The sequence below is a fragment of the Vigna unguiculata genome, chromosome 9 (genome assembly GCF_004118075.2).
Source record: "Vigna unguiculata cultivar IT97K-499-35 chromosome 9, ASM411807v1, whole genome shotgun sequence".
Taxonomy (NCBI): domain Eukaryota; kingdom Viridiplantae; phylum Streptophyta; class Magnoliopsida; order Fabales; family Fabaceae; genus Vigna; species Vigna unguiculata.
In genome coordinates, this window is record NC_040287.1 from 10,050,823 (window position 1) to 10,074,006 (window position 23,184).

The 23,184-nt window shown below is 32.9% G+C and overlaps 1 protein-coding gene across 2 annotated transcripts; it reads right to left on the reverse strand.

Annotated features, from left to right (window-relative positions):
- Positions 1 to 16,856: 16,856 nt before the first annotated feature.
- Positions 16,857 to 22,878, reverse strand: LOC114163363 (nucleobase-ascorbate transporter 6-like). 2 transcript variants are annotated; one of them, XM_028047634.1, is made up of 15 exons: positions 22,512 to 22,878; positions 22,114 to 22,233; positions 21,377 to 21,474; positions 21,089 to 21,265; positions 20,754 to 20,854; positions 20,396 to 20,471; positions 20,250 to 20,309; positions 19,446 to 19,630; positions 18,634 to 18,730; positions 18,352 to 18,438; positions 18,126 to 18,184; positions 17,944 to 18,035; positions 17,762 to 17,839; positions 17,484 to 17,644; positions 16,857 to 17,336 (listed from the first exon to the last, which is right to left on the reverse strand). In XM_028047634.1, the coding sequence occupies exons 2-15, from the start codon at positions 22,205 to 22,207 to the stop codon at positions 17,118 to 17,120; spliced, it is 1,584 nt and encodes a 527-aa protein (XP_027903435.1). In that variant the 5' UTR covers positions 22,208 to 22,233; positions 22,512 to 22,878; the 3' UTR covers positions 16,857 to 17,117. The 2 variants fall into 2 exon arrangements, with proteins under 2 accessions (XP_027903435.1, XP_027903434.1); XM_028047633.1 differs by having other exon boundaries at positions 22,363 to 22,878.
- Between the last annotated feature and the right edge of the window lie 306 nt (positions 22,879 to 23,184).

A 23,184-nucleotide genomic window follows, 5' to 3' on the forward strand; every position in this document is an offset into this window, starting at 1 on the left:
TTTGCTTAAGCAAGATTGAAAACTGAGAGCACTTCAAGTTCTCGCTCAAGCTAGCCCATCTCGCTCAAGCGAGAGGCCTTCGCTCAGGTGAGCACTCGAAACCAAAGGAGGGGCGAGTTACTGCCATTCTCGCTTAGGCGAGAGCTTCTCGTTTGGGCGAAAAATAGCTCGCTTAGGCGAGCATAGCAGATCTCACCTGCTCTAACGCATGCCAAGCCAAAAATTCATCCATAAAATATACACAAATTATTTTCACACCATCAAAAACACATCAAATCATCAAAAGCACGCAACAGAACCAAAACAGGCACATTATTTATAAAAGCATACAAAAAATCCTAGCTTCCCTTATCTGGAAAGGAGCTAATATCGGGCTTCGACTCTTAAACCAACGGGACCAACAACTCCAATAGTAGATCTAAGAAGTGAAGACAAGCTGAGTTTAGAGCTAGCTTGACCAAGATTGGGGCTAAACCCTGACAGAGCCTCTATGGGGTAAAGGAGAGTGTGAGAGTACTATTTCTGCAAGAATGACAGAAGTGAGAGGGGTTTGGCTGTCTTAGGGGCATTGGACACCCTATGGGTCAGCCCTTAGGCCCATAAGATTAGGGGCAGCCCTTTAAAAATTAGGGCAGAATAAAAGAGGGTTTTACATTCTCCCCAACAACAAAAATTTTCGTCCTCGAAAGTTCACCGATGGGATAGGAAGAAAACTACGTTTATCTCACGCCCTACGACAATCACCACCTAGACATGACAGGTGTGATGACTCCAACACCTATAGCCATTGGAAACTTTGCCTTTGTGCTATGCGATATATGTTCAACAGTGTAGATTGGTTTAGTCACTACGCTCGAACTAACTCCCAACTTGGAACCTTAACACTGGAATGTTCCTTCATACTTGCCCAACTAACTTGTATCTGATATACTGACCCATCCACCATATGCTCTCCACTACCTCTTGTGCATTTCCAAATTAAACTTTCCTCTGTCACAACCACCAAATTCATTTCGGCATCTCACCTTCATTTCTGATTTACTAACTCATAATCATCCTTCCTCAAAAGCCTTAGAACCATGTCTTTTCTTGACTTGAAATTTCTAGTGTGATTCATGCCAAATTTCTAGTGTGATTCATGCCTATCAATTCTAAGATACTTCTCAAACTAAGATTTTTCTGAATTGCTTTTTTTTCCCCAACCTTGTTGAGAGATTCACTAGTTCTTGTCAAATGACTAGACCAATGAAATCTCTTCACATATTCTCCTCCCAACTTAGACACTTACTTCTCCACCAACTCCTTACTCTCACCTCGTCAAACCCCGATCTTGAGTTCCCTTCTTTGGCTAAGCACCTACCCTTACTTCCTTACTTTCAGGTTAGTACCCTAACTTGAAATCATAACTCAAACCATCTCCTACTTCTGTTGCCCAACTTTCTCTGAGTAACTCCATAATTCCAACTTTAAATGATCACTGAACATCCTTACTTAATACTCTTAAGAACGACACTTTCATTGTTCATGAAGAACTGGTTATCGCAGAAATCACTAGGTCATGAGTAAGATAGTTCTTTCCACGCACCTCTGACCCTTCACAGGTATCACTTCCCACCATCTCGCTGCGCCACTCTGATCAATACACAAGTCACTCATTCGTTCACTCAAAATGATGCTCCTTTCATATCTGTCGTGACAAGGAGGCAATCATCGTTGAGAAACCTTCCTCCAAAACCTCTATGGAACTTGCAAAACCCTTTGGAATCACCCCTTTATAGTCTTAACGTCCCATTGTCTCAACATCGTATCTACCCTTTTTAAATCATATGTCCTACTAGTCACTTCAACCTTTGTCAATACCCTCCTTGCACATTCTAAAAACTCTGTTCGCACTTGGAAACTCGCCACTAAGCCTTGAAATTCCTTACCTTCATCATGTTTCCACTCTTTACAACCATAGGTCCGAAAAGCCAATCTTCTATTATCCAACGTTTACCCTTGAACAGTCTATCCTACCACTACCTCTCCTCTAGGATTCACCAAACTTGTAGTCATCCTTGTGGTTATACTTAGTATAAGCCACTACTTCTCCAACATCTCCTCCACTTTTGTATTTACTTCAATTTCATAGTAGTAACCATTCCATTAGGAACTATTGTCACTGGTTCTTCCTCAAACACCCACAAAGAAGTGAATTTCACCACACCAAGGTCAAAACTCTAGTACTTGTTTCAGAACACGTCTATAATCCTTTTACCATTTAGATCATCTTCGTCTATTATTCACTTTCCTTCGTCAGATGTCTTTGATTTACATGAAGCTCTGCCCTCACTATTTAGCTTGATCCATACTTCATACGCAATCACTGACTCATCTCTTTTTAATCTAAGAACATCACCTTGTTGGTTGTCCCAACTCATCGGAGCGAGATTGAAAAAACAACTGATTCACCCTTGAGACTATGTTCCAACCTTGTCAAGGGAAGAATTCGAATTGGGTTTGAATTTTAATACTTTGATCACCACGAGGCACCACACCCGAGCGAATCTCCACTTGGTCGTAGTTGTAGCAGAAACCATCATCTCAATCGCAACCCCTTCTTAAAGACAACCATGACTCCTTTATCATACTAGCGACACCAAGGAGTACATGATCCCAAGAAATCTGGCTCTTAGTCCAAGCATCTCTTTGTAAGCTGCATCTCTGGATGAGATTTATTCGTGCTAACCAATTTAGCATCAACCATCGTAGACACCCTGTCAACCACTCAAAACTTTTCTTCCCATCCCCTCCTTCTGGTGCATGAAACCTTCCACTTTATACCCAAGGTCAAATGTCCTGCTCATGGGGACTACTTTTCCTTGAAACATCCCACTAACAATTTGAAAAGATCCATCCTCACCTGCTGACTATTAATCTTAGTATGAATCCCTTATGTCACTTCTTCCCTAACCATAAATTCTTCTTTCCCCTACTTAGGAACGTCACCTTTCCTAACTGATTAGTAAACCCCTATCCATCTCAGTCTCTCACTAGAGGTTCGTTATCTTTTCGCACTTCACGGTCTCCTCCCTTCCTAGCTTTCTCCTTGCCAAGCAATCTCTCCACTTTCCATAACCTAGAATTTGCCAATTGTTCCTCCTCCACCACTCCAAGAAGTGATAGGTGTGACCATATGACTATATTCAATGACATTTCTCCTAACACTATGTATTTGCATGACTCTGAACTTCAACATTGTCAGAATGTAGAATCAGGTTGATTTTCCTCAAACGATGTGGCGCTTGCATGCACTGATACCTTTTAGTGTTCCAAATCTTTAGATTCAACTCCTTTTAGAAAACTTGTAGTATCTGTTTCCGAGAGTCTATCCTTAAAGCCCCCTTTGACCAAACATTATTTCGTGAACTCTAGCATCTTCTCCAGTATATTAACCCAAGACTTGGCTTTCCTTGCTCAATTATATACATCCTACATCAACTTCCCATCTCTGAGGCAAAAAGTTGTCTTAGAGACCTCATCCAACACTTGTAAAGGAAAGTAGGCCAAGTTGACATTGGATCTGCATTCCCTTATTCCTATAGGCACCAGACGCAAAGTACAGAGGTATAACAAAACAAAACTAGAACATACGAAGCAACACTCCATCATCTACAGACAACCAAACATTTTTGTCTGTCACCCTTCTTTCCCAGCCAGTAGAATTAAGAAAGGAAAAACAACCTTTAATCTAGTCATGAGTGTGCATCCTCATTACTTTATCAAGGCGTTCTTCTGTTTTTAAAACTTTTGGTTTTACTGACACACTTGACTAGACATGACTACTCACGCTTGCGAGCAATGGCAGAGCATCTTAAGGGCTAGGAGGGGCCATGGCCCCCCCAAGATTTTGAATTTTTTTTAAAGTTACACATTTTGAAATTTTTGAATTTTTTTTAAAATTTTTTAAATTATAGATAATATATTTTATAAATGGATGAAAATTAAATTGTTTGTCTTTTTATTTCTTTTATAAAATACAACAATTAATGTTAATAGATAACAAAATATAAAATTAAATATATAAATAATAAATATATTTAGGTTTAATTAATTTTTGGGTTACTATTTTTATCTAAAAATGTCAAGTTGGTCATTAAGTTTTTTCTAGTCTTAATTTGATCTCGACCTTTGAAAAATTGATGCAATTTGGTTATTCTCGTTAAATTTATTGAAGCGGATCAACGATTTTCATCAAGATTGATAATGAGATTATGTTAATTACACCAACAAAACAAACTATTTTTATTTACAACTTTAATTTTAGTGAAAAAATATTGATCCGTTTCAAGAAATTTAATAAAAATAACTAAATTGCATCAGTTTTTCAAAATTCATAACCAAATTGAAACTAAACAAAATTGGAGGACCAACTTAACATTTTTAAACTAAAACAATAACTAAAAGAATAATTAAATCAAATATTTATTAAGATATTTTTTATGTCCTTTTCTTATTGTCTTCTTAGTTTTACAAAAATTGTACTCATCTCTCACTCTCATATTTTTTTTAATAGTAAAGGTAATTATTTTTTCTCTCATTTCTCATTTCTCTTATTTATTTCTTGAAAAAAAGAAAAGTAATTATCTTTTATCTTACTTGGTAATGAAATATTAATTTAATAGTTAGCATTGTTTCTTTTATCTCATGAGCCTTTGGTATATTCATTTTTTATGAATATAAAAGAAAAATAATGTATTATGTGTTTTTTCATAACCGATTTTTATTTGTGACTTAACTATACTATATTTTTCCTTTAATATTTACGCTTCTCAAATTTTTTAGTAATGTATGATAAATTATTTTTAATATTATTTTAAAAAATAGGTATATTGATCAAGAATTAAAGAATAAATTCATTATTCAAAAGTGATAAAAGTGAAGCTATTCATGACGATGGAAACAAGATAGATTATATTTTTCACATTATACTAAAGATCAAATTATTCAGTTAGAGAAACCAATCTTTAAAACATTATACTAATGATCCAACCATCTAATAATTAAAGAATTATATTATTTTGGCCCCTCCAAAATTTATGGGTAAGATCCGCCACTGCTTGCGAGGCATGACAAACCCACAACCTCAGGTCATCCTAAGGATGAACTGCTTTGATTACCAACTATCTCATACATGCCACATGCCAAGGTCATGTTAAACTTATCAATCACAGACCATAAACCATTCTACTCATACCCATTCGCCCAATTCATGCTTTTAAAAGTAATTGAATCAATCCACAAGTTCAAGTTAAAGTAAGGAATTAAAATTCTGCAGCAATTCTCACTTCAACTGGATTGGTCTCGCTTAAGCTAGACTGATCTCGCTTAAGCTAGACTGGTCTCGCTTAAGCGAGAAATTCTTGCTTAAGCTAGACTAATCTCGCTTAAGATAAAATCTCTCGCTTAAGCTAGAAGTTCTTGCTTAAGCTAGACTGATCTCGCTTAAGCTAAAATCTCTTGTTTAAGCTAAACTGACAGCTTTTCATTGGTTTCAACATGTAAGAACACAAAATCCCAAACAACAAAAACTAAAAAAAACACAAACCTGTTGCATAAAACGTTGGAATCGTATTTTCATGCTTTAAAAGGGTAAACAAATCAAGCATGGGAGCATACAAGTATTTAAACAACTCGGTCGTCAATCTCGCTCAAGCTAAGGAGTTCTCGCTCAAGCGATAGGGGTCTCTCGCTCAGGCGACAGGGGTCTCTCGCTCAGGCGACAGGGGTCTCTCGCTCAAGTGAAAAGCTTTCGCTTAAGCGAGATTGAAAACAGAGAGCACTTCAAGTTTTGGCTCAAGCTAGCCCATCTCGCTCAAGCGAGAGGCCTTCGCTCAGGCGAGCACTCGAAACCAAAGGGGGGGCGAGTTACTGCCATTCTCGCTTAGGCGAGAGCTTCTCGTTTGGACGAAAAACATCTCGTTTAGGCGAGCATAGCATATCTCACCTGCTCTCACGCATGCCAAGCCAAAAAGTCATCCATAAATAATACACAAATTATTTTCACACCATCAAAAGCACATCAAATCATCAAGAGCACCCAACAGAACCAAAACAGGCACATTATTTATAAAAGCATACAAAAAATCCTAGTGTATCACACCTAGCCAGTTCCGCTAGCATACCAACACATATCACCCTTGATTGACAAATCTTATCGGACAAGGCTGGGGGACTGGTGTACCGCACCTAACCAAACTCGACCAAATAAATAAACAATGTATATATCAAGGCAGCCAAGTATTCAGCCTTGGCCGAGTCAGCCTAACTTGTACTGGTTTTAACCTATACCTCTAGAAGAATAACCTACACCTCATGTAACCTCAGATAGGTAGCCGGTCCAGGCCGGCTACTCCAGCAGACCCGATAAGATTACAGCCCAGGCCGACAACTCTAATAAACTTAGTGAAAATAGAAGCCCCCGCATTCAATAGGTCTTAAGGGCCTGGGTTAGGGCCCAGGCTCACTCATGGCCCAAGCTAGAGCCCAAGTCAAGGCCCGACCCATGAGGTAATCAGACATCATTAATGCTCTATAAATACACGTTGACCCCAGTAATTAAAGGTACGCATTCATTAATCACTGATTTGACCTTCTGAGAGCTTTGACTTACTTGAGCTTCGGAGACTCTTCTGCAGTTAACCCCTCTTGGGTTCAAGCTGACATGTATCAACCGGGGAGAGGCCAACTGAAGAGATAGCGGACTACATGGTAAGGTGACGCTTGTGCCTAACTCATCTTATTTGTTCTCTGCGGGAACACCTAGCTTCCATTGCCTGAAAAGAAGCTAAAATCGGGCTTCGACTCTTAAACCAACGGGACCGGCAACTCCAAGAGCAGATCTAAGAAGTAAAGACGAGCTGAGTTTAGAGCTAGCTTGACCAAGATTGGGACTAAACCCTAGCAGAGCCTATGTAGGATAAAGGAGAGTGTGAGAGTATTGTTTCTGCAAGAATGACAGAAGTAAGAGGGGTTTGGCTGCCTTAGGGGCCTTGGACACCCTATGGGCCAGCCCTTAGGCCCATAAGATTAGGGACAACCCTTTAAAAATTAAGGCTGAATAAAAGAGGGTTTTACATTTGAGATATTAGTCTTTTAATTAATTTCACTTAAAATGTAAAGACTCCTTGTAGTTACAACAAAAATTGACTTTTATTTGCGCGTATATATTAGTGATTAAAGGATAAAGCAATAATATAATAATATAATGTAGATGGCAACCCTTCTAAAGAGACGAGCACAAAAATGAAGAGAGTTTAATTACTTTTGTTGAATTTCCAAACATATTGTAAGTATTTACAATAAAATATAAAGAGAACAATGAATTTCGTAAAAAGGTATTGAGGATTTTCGAAAATGTTCATTTATTATTTCATGAGTTAAATATTTAGAGAGCCTTCGTGTTTAATTGATGTTCGAAGGAAAAACTTTGGTCTTCATCCTTGCAAAGTCAAGTTAAATGCCCAATAAATGATTCATTCGTCTTGCTACATTTTTAGATTGGAAAAGATTTTTTTTATTCTCCTCTTGCCATGGGAATATTGCTAAATTTTTTATATATTGATTAATTTATAACATTCCTAAAGTCTAATTTATTTTGCTTGTAATACAATAATTCAATAGTTTAAATTTAACTTTATTGACCAATATTACAATCAGACAATAAATAAAATTATAAAAGTTAAGTAAATACATTTTTTTATTTTTTGCGTAATTCTCAGCAGTCAATTCAACTGAAATTTAGATTTTGTCAAAAATAGGACAGTTAAAATTTCTATTGTTTTTCTTGTCAGTAGAAAATAAAAGTTTAGAGATCAATATAACAAAAATTAGAGTTGGGTACTTAGTAGGATATGTCATTTAGATCATAGTTGCATACATAAAATTATAAGAAAAGATGTTTGTATAGCCCTGAAACAAATAGTCACTACTAAAAATTCTCATTTATATGAGAATTTTTTTCAAATTTGTTAACAAAATTTATAAGAAAAGACTTTTTTCTAAGAATTTTAATTTATAGATAATTATTTCGTGAATAATTATTTTCTACAAAATTATAAAATTCGCAAGTATTTTCTACAAAAATTTGTTGCGAAAAGTGTTTTATACAAAATATTTTGCAAAAAAATTGGCAGCAATTTCTTGCAAATTTTTTTTCATAACAAAATTTATAAATATTTCTTACAAAACAATTTCAAAACAAAATCGACAGGAAATATGAGTTTTTTAATAGTGAGTAATTTATATAAACCCAATATCTTTAGACAAAACTTGTTAGTTATATGAGTCGGAATATTGCACCAATAAAAAATATGTTTATAAAATTGACACATAAGTTACACATTTCAAGTGTTATATATAGTAAGTCTAAATTCAACCAAATTGAAATAATCTTTTTAAATCAAAATATTATACATTTTACCACCTTATTATTACACATTTAAAAAAAATGCTTTGAAGGAATTTATACACCTTGTTATAATATGTTGGCCTTTTATTTTGTAAGACGGTTAATCAATCCCTGTGAATGTAGGAAAAATAATGTCACACAAAAGGGTTTTAGTTTTGTAACATTCCATTTCGGTGGGAAAAATAATGTCACACAAAAGGAACTTAATTTTGTAACATTCCATTTCAATAGCATAGTAATACTAAAATAAGACATTTGATAACAATATCCAAAGGCAGATTAACAAAGTATAAGTTCTCCTAAAGATGGAACATTTCATTGTATCTAACAAGTTGTATCTAACATTTTTTCAAACCTTACCAATACATCAACCACAGACTATGAAAAAATAAACATTATAATAGACACTTCATTGTATCTAACAAGCCAAACCATTGACTCTTCATCCTTTAGAGGTTCGTCTAAACCTAAATATTCACACACACACACACATATATTCACAACATACACACCATCTAATTACCACCTTACAGTCATCACACAAAAATCATACATATCATCAGACCCTTCTAGATTCAATTATCCATATACATGTTAATGTCGAGTCCTTGGAGGTTTGTACTTGTGGTGGCCTCCACTGTTGATGGCACACTCTTAGCCAAGGGTCCAATCACAAGAAGTATGGCCAAGCAAATTCAAGAAGAGTTAGCAACATCTAGTGAAGGTGAAGCTAAACTCCTTTTCACTTGGGCCATCATGTTTTAGACCTTGTATTAATGGTCATGTAGTGTAGATTTTTCTTTGAAGGCCTTGTATTAAGGACCATGTAGTGTAGGATTTTAAAAACAATCTTGCTTAAGTAGGGAGCATCATATGCGTCTAGCTTAAGCAATTCTTTGATGTTTAATCATGTTAATTTAGCTAGCTTAGGAAGGGCGTTCCACACATGCCACATGGCAAGCCCTTAATGGAGAGTTCTCTTACAAAGGTAGTGGCCATGTATCATTGTCCTATAGGAGATGTTTTTCATAAAGTAGCTTTCACATGGCAACATATGAGTGGTTTATGTTTTCAAGCTCTCATTCACCAAGATATCATTTTTAGGATTCTAGTGCAAGTTAGCATTTTAGGGTTTGGACCATTTTGGAAACACGTTACTCTATAAATAGAGGTGACCCCCCATGTATTTCTCACTTTGAGAATGATAATGTTATGCTGCCAAAATTATTTTTCAGTCATACTTCTTCTCTTAGTCACTTGCTAGAGCATCCAAGAGGTCTCTCTAGCACCCATTTCACTTGTCAGGTAGAAGATAAGAACATACCTTTCTCATTTCCCTTACAACTTTACTTAGACTCGACCGTTCTACCGTTCCATCCCAACCTTACCATACTTAAAGTCTTACCTTTATGCTATATGATTTAGAGTTTAGCATACTACATTGGTTTAACCATCATTTCCAAGCTAAGACCTCCACTTGTTGCAACAACCACTCAATATTTGATGCTCTATCTTCACATTTTGACACATCAACATGTTATCACAACCTATCAACCTCTTCTTTTACCTTACCATTGAAGAAACACAAATCTCCTCTGAACCTGACAAACTCCATTTTAACCTATCTTGATCATATCACAACTTTAAAGAAACTCCTCATGACTTTATCGTATGTTTCGTTTCCTTAAACCTCTTCACCAACTCTACTCCTTTACCATCTAACCAACAACATGAACCATCTTTTTCTTGAAACATCTACTATCATGTCTTTACTCTAGGGTGTTGCCATAAATCCAAAATTGAAACCTTTAAAGAACTCGACTCACTTGCTTCGCCTCTTGTCCACCTTACCCTAGGAAACCCAACACTTCTACCTCTTTGTAATCACTAGATATCTATAACCGATCTTCTCAAATTAACACCTCCATTATTGAAAAATATAACCCACCATCTTTTCGCTGCGCCGCTCCGATTAACACCTATCTCTATGAGAACCTTACGAGAAAAACTACTCTCATTATAGACCTTTAATTCGAGATCTTACTAGTTAAAGTAAATAATTGTGGTTAGGCCCCGCTTTTATAATTTCAACTCAATCTAACCGTTAACAAAGTGAGAATCTTTATTATACCAAGAGGACGCAAAAAATTGGGTAGTGCCCTACACTAGTAAGTCTTTTCTTCCAAATTTTATAACAAATTTGCAAGAAAAATTTCATAAAATATGAAAAATTCTAGTAGTTTTAAAAATATTATATCAACTCCCTCTTTAATTTTTTCATTTCCAAATTTTTCACTTTTAACATTATATTTTTTAATCAGTGTTAAGTTTTTATATAACTTAGAAAAAATAAGAAATTAAAAACTAAATTTTTTATTTAATATTATTTTCATAATTAGGTAGATTTTTTAAGTGTATTTATAGGTTCGCTTAATCTTTTATTAGTAAAATTTAACTATTTTTTTACACCAATCTCAAACATATGATGAATCAATTAAATCATAATATTTCAACTTAATTTGACAATTTTCCATATTTACTATAAAAAATTTTAACATTTAGCACACCTTAAAAATCAACATTAATAACCAAAAGCTTGCACTATTTAGAAATATACAATTATATTTGTGTGACACATTTAATAAATTCCAAAAAAAAAGTTTTCAAAATCATGGATGTTAATTCATCGCTGTGAACTTTTAAAGACTAATTTTATGTAGTATAAGCTAAACTAATACTAATTCATTACTAGTACTTAAATTGATTTTCAATTAATGCTCTTTAGTGTCATCCAACCTAATGCTAATGCATTTTTATTTTAAATTTCACATAATTTAATACTAAATAAAATTTACTTGTAATATGAAATTAATTTATATTGAGGTGACTGACACTAATAACAATAGTTTAAAAATAATTGTAACAAAATTAAAATACAAACAAAATAGATAAAATAAAAATTGTATTATTATATGAAAGAGATAAGTGTGAAAGAAGGAAATGAGTGTGAATAATGAAAAAGAGTTTGAATGAAAGAGATAGGTATAGATGAAAGAAAAAAGTATGAGTATGAAAATATTTATATATAAAAGTAAGAGAAAAAATTATAAGTAAGAAAATTTTATTTAGGCTTTTGAATTATAAATAATATATGATTTTCATTTGTTGTCACAGATGCACAACTCTTAGCATATTAATTAATGTCAACTAAATTATACTAACTTAGTATAATATATTTATTTATTTAACTATGGCCTAATCAACAAAAGCTTAAATAATACTATAAATAAAAGTAGTGTCTAATATCAACTTAAATAGGTGAACTAAATTAACATTAACCTTACTTATTTTTAAAATTTACTTCAATTAGTATTATTAAATCAATACCAATCTAACATTAACTTAAATATTTTTATTTATTAAAAAAATTAAAAATAATCAGTCGACTTATAACCAACTGAGTCGATGTTATTTCATTAGTGTCTAATATTAATAAACTTTACTGATATCAACTAAGCCGATACTAATTTAACTTAAACACAAATATCTATATTTATTAAAAATTTATAAATAAATAAATTGTATTATTATAATTAACGTTAATTTAATTGACATATATATTTTATATAATATAAAATTAAATTTAAAATAACTTTATGCTTTTATGTTTTTATCCTTTTTATGTTGAAGTAGAATATACTCTAATATCATGAAATGGAAAATATTTAAACTATTTTCTATGTAATAATAATCTTAAATATCCTAATGATATCTTAATCAAGCTTACTAATTCATTATATTTTTTTAATTAAAATCAGAAGGATTACTTCTATACGAGATGTAATTGTCTACCCTAAAGAAAAATGGAAATAAATTTCTAAAATATTTAAAATATAGTGCGATTTGTTTAAATACTTAAAACTTTGTTTAGAGATTCGTGTTATGCAGTAGAATTAATGGGACCCTTGACAATCAATTGGGTTGTAACTTTAATGTCATGAAATTCGAGCACATTCTGTTCGTTATTCCTCGGTGTTATGATATATCCCTACACCAGAAACACCTTTTTGGTGGCTAAATATATATATAATATCAAATGAATTTTATAGACTTTGTTTCATTTATTTATTATTTGAACTTAATTGTTTTAAGTTGATAATATTATTTTTATCATTCCATTACTCCATAAAATTGAATCTTGATGTGCTATGTTTCTATTTCCACTCAAATTTGGACAACCAAACTAGCACAAGTAGATAAATAATCTTTTTTTTTAAAATGATCTTAGACATCATTATGGTGTATTGGTTAGACTAATATTTCATATTCAACAATTATATTTTCACATTAAATATATTACAAAATAAAAAAAGTACAAGAGGAATTAAATCAGACTTATGTTGAAAATATAAAATCTCTCCTTGTAAGAAACTAAATTATACGAAATATTGGAAACTAAAATTTGTAATGGAAAAAGTTAAAATTAAGCGAGGACGTGAACATGTCATACGATTTATATTCTAATTTATTTTCAATTTCTAATTATGTTAATATATCATATATCATATATCATATTATTCATATTATAACTTATTTTTATTTTTTTAATTATTTTAGTTTTTCAACACAATGATTTTTCTCACAATACAATAAAGAAACCAAATGCTACTAGCTAAATTTAACATTTAGTTATACTTCTTATTTGATGAAGATAATCTATTGCCATTAAAATTGTGAAAAAGATAATCTATTGCCTCTAGATCGTTCGAGTCTTACAAATCTCTCCTTTTTTTACCATTGCAAAGCAAATATAGAAAATTTTGAATTGAAAATAACAACAAATAAGTATAGATAATGGCAAGTATCAAGCTATTTATCAAAATAATTATGCATTTAAAAAATAATAGAGATTTTCTATAAATGGCATGTATGCAACACAAATATAAAATGTCAAATATCAAAGATAAAGTTAAAAGAATATTTTATCATAGTAGAAAAAAATAATGAATGGCATATACACGTAACATAGTATCAAGTACAACGTCGTATACGGCTTCTTTTTTTTTTTTAAATGTAAGTTAGTTTGTCCACGAAATTATAAGATGGGTTGCGTTGGCAAAAAAATTTACAGTTCTTGGTGAAGTTTTTAAGATGGAGGACAACTTCTAAATGAAAGTCGTCATGTATTGATGGACCACCATGTGTCAAAATAAAAAGGAAATGGTCCATGGTTACAACGGAATTGAAGCTGAAATAGAGAAGTGAATTCAAGCAAGTGACTCTTGAGGATAATAGGTGGAGTATTCTCAACAACAATTTTATTACTATTTGAAAGTAACCAAATACAAGAGTAGAATGACCCCATTTATAGGATTCATGGCCAGCCAAATGTAATGAAAATGTATCATGAAATAAAATGGAAATGTAACTTGGAGAAAAATCTCAATTTGTGATCGTGAGATGCAAAGGAGAGCGGGATCAATAGCCATGTGTCCACTCACACTCTCTTTGCCTTGCTCCGTGGAAAGCATGTACACCAAGCTAAGCACCAAGCTAAAAAATGTGTTCCAAACTTAGCACCAACTTGAAAAGTATGCTCCACTCTTTGTCTCCAAGCTAGTCTCGGCCAATGTCACTAATTGGGCTTGAAATAGCCCAATTTGGAGGCTAAACAACAAAGTTCTTTAGCATTTTATTCTACAAAACATTGCCTAACATTTGATCCAAAGTAATTCTACTCTAATGTTCCTACATGCACCCTCTCATATTTTAATCTTTTTTAGCCCATGAAAACAACGTATGAAACCCATGATGATTTTGATCCTTTTAAGTTTGAATCTTTCTAAGCATCCCTCTCGTTATTTGGCCTTTAAGTGGGCTTGGGCTTGAGATGTATGTGGACCCATGATGGACTCAGAGTTGGACCCATGATGAACTCATCATGTATGTAGACAATTTATTTGTAAATTTTTAAAAAGGCAAAGTTGTCATGATATATGACGACGTCAGTGTAACTAACTGAACTGAAGTCGTCTTGACGAGTAAGAACTTCAATTTGTTGATTTTTTTTTATTTTAGTTAATTTATTTTTGTATATATTTTAGTTAATTTAATTTTTTATATATTGAGACGTGGCATGGAGATAAAACTAACATAAATAATTGATATAAATATATCAATTAAAGTTGAAATGGTAAAAAATAATAATTTGAGATATTTTTCATAAAAGTGGAAAAAGTAAGATTATTTTATTAGATAATTAAAAAATTACAAAGAAAATAGCAATGGACATAATATAATATATTGAACATAAATCAGACCTAACTAAAATATATAAAAAACTAAATTAACTAAAATATATAAAAAAATATGCTTTAACTAAAATAACTAAAACATATAAAAAAGAAAGAAAGCAATAAACATGTCTTAATATATATAAAAAAATAACTAAAATTAAAAAAAAATCAACAAACCGAAGTTGTTACCCATCAATACAACTTCAATTAATACGATCTCGATTAGCATACACGGAAATCATCATGTATTATGGCAATTTTGTTTTTTTTTTTTTTTTAATTTACAAAGAAACCGTATACATGACGACTTTTATTTAAAAGTCATTTTTCATCCAAACTACTTCACTCAGATCTATTTAAGACACCCCCGATTTTGTAATTTTGCGGGAAAACTAACCCACGTTTAAAAAAGCCAAACTTCAAAAGCTCTTTTCCTTTTGTTATCAGAGAAAGGGTTTGTCATTCCAGTTGCGGAGAGGTGGAGGATTGAACACAATTATGTATAGGAGGTAGTCTAGTAAACGTTGTATCAAAAAATTGTGATAGTGAGATCCCAATTTCTGTGGAAGCATGGGCCATGACACATGCTTATATGGACAACAATTAAGTCTGGGGTGTTTCTTCTGCACCCTATCAAATTTCTTCCTGCACTCTATCACGGACTTCCAGAAACTTTTATCCAGAATTGATTTAGTATGTTCCGGAAATCAGAATACTATTTGATGGGGGTGTAGAAAGAAATTTCGTGGTGATAGTGAGATCCCATTTGGGAGATGGTTAAGATGATTAAGATAACTACAGAAGGGTTGTTTCTTCCTGCACTCCCTTAATTTCTTACCACTCCATATCTTTTAAAAGGACATTTTATCATTCATAAAAATTACTTACAGATTATATGTTCCGGTTATCTTCCAAAACAATTTTCCGGAACAGGATTTGTAGAACAAAATTTTTTGAATAGGATTCTCAGAATTCACCTTCCAAAACACGAAATATATTTTAAAAAGAACTTTACCAAACAAAATTTTCTGGAATATATATATATATATATATATATATATATATATATATACATATATATATATAATCTGTTTTAAAACAAACTTCTTAAAATAAATTTATCTAAAATTCTAGTGCAAAACTCAACTTATAAATTGACTCTGTAAAATTAAATTAAATTTAAAATTTACTTTGTAACATAATATCAAAATTATAATTTAAAATTTTATAATATATAAATTAATATCAACCTCACTTTTACAAGTCTTGAATTAGGTCTAAAGTATAAGTTAAGACATATTTGAAACTCTCTCTGTCTTCTTCCTATCAAACTCTATCTTCTATCTTCTTCCCAATTTATCTTTATGTACAACTTGATATAATATCTCGTTTTAAAGATCTTACAGTTTTCATGAGTTTTATCGAACCTCAATTTAATAATATTTTTTCAGCACTTGTTTAGAGAAAATTTTATCTTAAAATAAAAATTGTTTTTCATAAATGTCATTTCTCAAGACTAAATTCTAGCTATTAAAGTGTCACCTGTTCAACAAGCAAATCACACTAATGCCATGTTATAATTTTGAACGGAAATGAAACTCCCAAACCTTGACACGTGTACAAGTATTGATAAGATTCATCGGTAGCACTGAGTGGCTTAGAGCTTCTGATGTGAAACCAATGTGATAAGACTGAAGCTATCACATTAACTATTCTTGTAGTTTCTAAAATATTCTAACCATCGCCAAGTACCTTCTAAAGTCTATCGTGTGGTTAAGAACATGATTTTATCAAACAAAAAAAAACTTCGATTCTTTACAAAGTTAAATATATTTACATATAATTTTAGTTTTTTATGAAATTAAGATTCATCTAATTTTAACACGTCTAGTTTAAATAATTTAAATATTAAAATAAAATACATTTGACACAAAAATTTAAGTAGAATCGAATTCTGTATTTCGATGACTAAAAAAATATTTAACCTACTTTTCTAAATCTCAAAACACATTAACTCTTCAACCATTTCTTTCTCTGCCCTATTAACACAGCACCATATAATTGAATAGAAAATAGAGTATTGCATGGAGGTGGTAAAAGTGACTCTAAAGTGAAGAAGAAGAAGAAGACATTGATAATTTAGCCATGCGCATTTGCTACATCAGTCGATATTTCTTGATGAGATTTACAAAAACAAGAGGCATAAAAGAAATGTATTAGAAAATGCTATAAATATAACAATACAATAGGGTGGAGTATTGATAGAGAGAGCTATGGCGTGTAAGAAGAAGATTTAATTGAATATGAGAAGTGGAGCGTGGTGAAGATGAAGAAGGCACCTTTATATGAGAGGTCTTGTCTTGTGCAGAGAATCAAACAGAGGGGAAGTACTTGTTTAGATTGAAAGGCAGTGAATAGAACTCCTCACTTCTTGTGTCACCCTTGAAGGACTTGTACTTGTCCCACCAATGTTTCCCTCTGTCCTTCCTAATGCTTCCTTCTCTCTTAAATAAAGTGTTGTCTAGAAAATATGCCACAACACCCGCAACAAATGCTTTTGATTGGAATGGCACGTTGATAATATCATTGAACTGTCATGTGCACAAAAATCTCATTGTAAGCAATGAACAAACAACACCATCTTCTGTTGTCCCCTAATATTGAAAACCTCTTCAAATTTCCCTCTAAATGTTGTTAAAATATTATATTATATTATATTATATACATGTTATCCTTACCCATCTTGCGCCTGTGTTGACTGGACCATAACCATTAATGGCTGTGTACTCATTGAAGTACTGTGGAACAGACAAGCCCAAGAAGATTGAGAAGCCTAAAATGAATTTTGTTCTAAAACTGTTGAGGTTGCAGAACTGAAGAAAACTGAGACCACCGGCACCTGCAAATGGTGAGAAAAAGTGGAGCAGAACATTACATGTGATGCTTCTTGTAGGGTCATTATGTATCAAAGTATATAAATAAATGTACCAGTGTGTTTTTCAAGAATCACACATACCAACATAAGCAAAGAACAAGCAGTAGAGGGCAGCAATAATGGCAGGTGGAATTGAGGCAAAAACTGCTCCAAATTTTCCTACAAAGTAGAAGAAAATGAGTCAGTGTTAAAAGGGGAGGAAATTTACTAGGATAAGGTAAAGTAGGTATTTGAATCACAAAAATCATGTTTTAACAACTCACCAAGAATTGAAAAGAAAATCATAAATCCAGCAGATATTTGCACCACTCTCCTACTTCCAACCCGTGTCAAAGCCAACAGACCTGCATTCTCTCTGTAGGGAAACCAACAAAACTCTTTTCATCAACAAGTTTTCTTTCCCAGTAAGGTACAGAGGATACAAACAGCACAATTTCAATCTTACACGGAAACAGAAGATCCATTGACTGTTCCAAACAATCCTGATAACAGAATGCCAACTCCCTGAGAGCGTAAACAAGATGAATGAGGGGAATTATACTCGAGAGTGTACTTAAATATCTTGGTAAAAATATCACACTAATCAGTAAAGGTATTCTACCACTAACGTTTATGCATGTGAAATTTTTTTCACAGATATTCAAATGTTAAAGTAAAAGCCATTTTTTTACCTGCCAACCAATACCCCTGCTGAGAATTGATGGTGGTAATGGTGTTGCACTTGCATACCTATATACAGCAATGAAAGCTCCACTGGACTGTTTGTGAGAATTGAAACAAGCATTAGCAAATAATTTAGTCCAAGTATGCAACATGGTAACTGCATAACACTGATACTGAGCCAAAGTATAAGTATAAAAGCCAGATAATGCAAGAATGTCATCTCGCAAGTATAAGACTAATAAGAAAAATGAATGCTTAGATGAGGAAGATCAAATGAAAGAAATTATTACCTCTACAAGAGCAACAAAAGCTGCCATCATCATGGCAAACGCTTCACCTGCATCAAAGGAAGGTGCTCCCCATTGAAAGGGATATGGAATTCTTATCCTGCAAGCTCAAAATCCATGCCAAATTCTTCTCAATAAGTTTCAACACACAAGACTAAGCCTTAGTAGATTCCCACCAAAATACCAATAAAAAAAAAATACAATGTCTCAAGGATCCAGTTGAATGACTTGAGAAATATCAATATACTAACTATACAAGATGCATAATAGTGATAAATATTATAAGACATAAGACTGATGCATGTAACATGTATGCAGCTCAGTTTATCGACTCAAAAGGTAACCCTCACTTATTCAAAATAGTACACTGAAATCGAAATAGCAAAAATATGAGATAGGAGAAACATGTCAAATAATGAATATAATTTAGGCTCATTTTGCAATGAACAAGCAGAATATAGTTTTACCAAGCTTTTACTTGGGACCCTATCACAGGCCTGTTGCCAATAATTTAATGTTGAGTCCATCTTGCCACAGTGGATTAGATGGTGGCCAAAACAATCCATCCCTAGCACAACTACAACAAACCCTGCAAACACTGACATGACTGTGTTTCTTAAACAAGAAATGGATTAAGTTGGCCACCCTCTAGTTCACAAATGCCAGATAGTTAACGTTCATGGTAGGGAACCAATTGGAAGTTTTTCAATTATGGGATTATTTTTAAAACATAGTGAAATTATAGGTGTTAACACAACTTTCACAGAAAAAAATCGCCATTAACAGTTAAAATTCAATGAGGTCATACAACTAACCAAGGAGCAGAATCTATAAGTCCAGCACGATCAGTGCGGCAGGATATTTGAGTTTTAGGTGGAGCATCATTATAGGCCCCTCCAACAGTAAGTAGATGAGCATATATCCACACAATTACAACTGTAAATATCACAGCAAATCTATCGAAGATATTTTTCCCCGAATGTAGCACGTGAGGCACATACTGCATGTGGCAAACAATAACCAATTACAAACTCAAATTTATAGAAACCATTATGTAAGAAACTAGAAATGTGAAGAAACCAATACAACAATAACAACTAAGTCTAAGAAATTGAATCTTAAGTCTAACTCAACTTTACAAAACTAACTCATAAAATAAGGTTTGCATTTACTTATATACCTTAATTTGGTCATATTTCTAAATATTTGTAGGAGGTCCAATAGCCAGTGGCACTCCAGGAACCATAATGTAAGAAACTCTAGAAATGTGAAGAAACCAAAACAACACTAACAATTAAGTCTTAAAAAGTGAATTTTAAACCTAACAAGTTTACAATAACAGCTAGTAAAATAAAGTTTACACTCACTTGTATACTTTATCGTATTTGTAGTCAATCTATCATATGTGTAGCCAGTATAGGATTAGATATTCGTGATACCATCTTAGAAAGAAAGTGAAATTTAAATTTAACTTAATCTCACAAAACCAACTTATAACATAAAATTTATACCCACTAATATATTAAATCTTGACTATATCCATAGTGGGCATGGGATAAATCCTAATTTAGAGATTTAGAAACTTAGAAGATAGTATGCATATGCAATTCTGTCTCTACCTGTGAAACAAATACGATCAATATAAGCTGAGGCAGTCCGATCTCTACACATTTAGCAACCTACAGACAAAATAGGAATCAATATTGAAACTTTGGTAAATTAATTTTATACATTGAAAATTGTAAATTTGTAGCAGAAGACTTACCCCAGGGAATCCTAACTCATACAGCCCAAAACCAACAAGAGATACCAAAGGAACTGATGAAAGTGGACTTAAGAACCTGAAGAAAGAATTGAACTTACATAAGATGGGAATATTTTAACCAATCACAAGATATCATCCAATTCTTTCATTTCTTTTTGGCTTATGTGCAAGTTAATCCAAGTCCAATTAAACAAATGACATGAGTTGTAATACCCACTTCAAACATGAATTTAACTTGGTGGAAAAGTGGCAAATGAGCATACATAGCAAACAAATTCTTAAATATAGATTGCAGTTTAGTTTAGACACTGTCAAGACAAAACAGAAAACACATAATGCACTAAGAACTATGGCCAACCTTGCAACATTCCTCCAAAGACCACTGAAGCCCAGTACTATTTGAAGAGTTGAAGCAACAATAAGAGCACCCTGGATTGACCTCATTATCCTCTTAAATTTCTGATTACATAAAAACAGGGAAAATGGTTATCAAAAAATTCCAACCAACTAAGCACAAAATATAATGTTAAACGGTAATTCTTGAATCAAATTCATACTCTTTTATTTTCAACATAATTGAGTACATAAAAAATGGATATACAACATGATTACACATATGACAATGTATACATTATAGCAATCATGCATAATTTAGTACATAGTTAGATTTGTGCTGACAAGTTACAACAAGACCTCTATAGGATCTGGTTCACCACTGAATCGGCCAGCGAGGATAATAGAGATTGTGGTTGGAACAAAGGTGTAAGACCCTCCAATAACTGCAGGCAGTCGAGTTCCAAACATTGTTTGCAACAATGTGTTAATACCAGCTACAAAAAGTAGCGTTTCAATAACTCTTGCCTTCTCATTCTGAAAAAAAAAAAATGAATTGCTATTGTTTATAATTCTGGCTAAGACGAAAAAGCATCTTCAATCACACGGTTAGATACATTCCCTATCATGTTATTCCAAACTACTTACATTGCCACCTCCCATCTGGGGAACAAGAGCAGTGGGAATCAGCACAGTTGTGCCGAGCATCACAAGAAAATGTTGAAAACCAAGAAGTATGGCCTCAGCTGCATCACAATTACCCAAAATTTCTAGTCAAAATAAAGAAGAAATAGTATAGCAAAGTAAAACTCAACTAAAAAGGAGGTCAGGAAGATTCTTAAAATTTATACACAAACTACAAATGATAAAAAAGATTGAAGTCAGCCAAATATGCAACATCCTTAAAATCCATTAACCCCAAAATTCAGTACTATTAATAACAGTTTTTTTTTTTAACCTATTGAAATATTTAAAAAGTATTAAACCAGTGGGGCAAATTTGGAAGTAGCAATCAAATTGTTTCCAGAGCACCAAATCTGGATCTGGAAATAACAGAAAAGGGCGGTTGGTTTATATATATAATTAAAAGGATTTCAACTAAATTGGAAACAAAACAACACTTCAAATTGTTTCCATTAATATCAAGTAAAAAGAAGCCTGAGTTGCCAAAGGCATATAAAAGTACAAAACCAGACCCAAATCCCCCACAGTAGAAAAGGCAGTTCTTTTTCCTGTGCTTCCACAACCACCTTGAGATTAACTAGTTTTCCCTCAAAAAGAAAAAATTCCCCACTCTGGAATCTGAAAAAAAGCAATATTTAATTTTCAACAGCATCATTATTATTTTTCTGCACTTCTGAATCTAAACAAGATGAAGTACTCACGCCATGGAGGAGGACTAGTAATGCAGTAAGAAATATTGGGAAGCTGATCCTTTGGAGGGTGAGGCTGTGGCTCATCTGCTTTTGCTCCTGCCATGACCCTTTTTCCTTCTCTCCCTAACTCTGAACAAGCGAACAATCAACAATAATTAACAAATAATAAATCTACAACACGTCCAAATCTAACACCAGCCCAGATCCCCCAATGCCACAAAGAAACGAAAGAAACATAAAAAAAAGGAGCTTTCTTACAATGACTAAGCCTAGAAAACGAAAAATGCAACAACTAAAGTTGAGCTGAGCTGAGCTGGGGACTCTCCTTTGCTAAGAAGTGAAAGTAATGGCCACAATAATTGCACAATTTAAGAAGGAAGTTAGAGTAGAGAGTAAAAAGAAAGCACCTTTTCCAAGTGAAGGAGTAGTAGTATTATGAAGTCAAAAACAAAATGAGGTGCCCCCACCAGAAAAGAAAGGAGAAAAAGGGGTGAAAAGAGAAGGGAAAGGGAATTCAGACGATCTTTGTTGTGGAGTGTGGAGTAAAGCAGACTCCAATGCTTGGAGATAAACGATAAAGGTGTAAACAGAAATGAGCAGAAAAAAATGAATGAAGATTCTCTTTCTTCTCCAGCTAGTTGCTACTACCAAAAAGTAATGTTTCTCTGTCTTTCTCTCACTCCCTAGTAGCCTTGTGTTGAGTTATATTGTAGCTATCTCACACACCCTAATTTACTACTTTCCAACAAATATTGCTCACATTTATTGTTTTGTTTGGTGTTATGAATTTGCCATGGAAGAATGTTTAGGTAGCATAATCGTGTCATGCACACATTGCAACTGAAGTATGCACATATATTTTAATACATAAAAACACTAAAATCTTGTTCTGTTCAATGTTGTGCGTATGAATTTTATATATGAAGATATATGTTAGGTTGATCACTCGATAAGTAAGGAGTGAAGTTATTCAATGCATATACAAATACCATTCTAAAAAGTAAAGTAAGTGAGATCAGACTCTCCACTACTATTTATTTATCATATATGTATCTCAAAAACAGATTAATCTATTAAAAT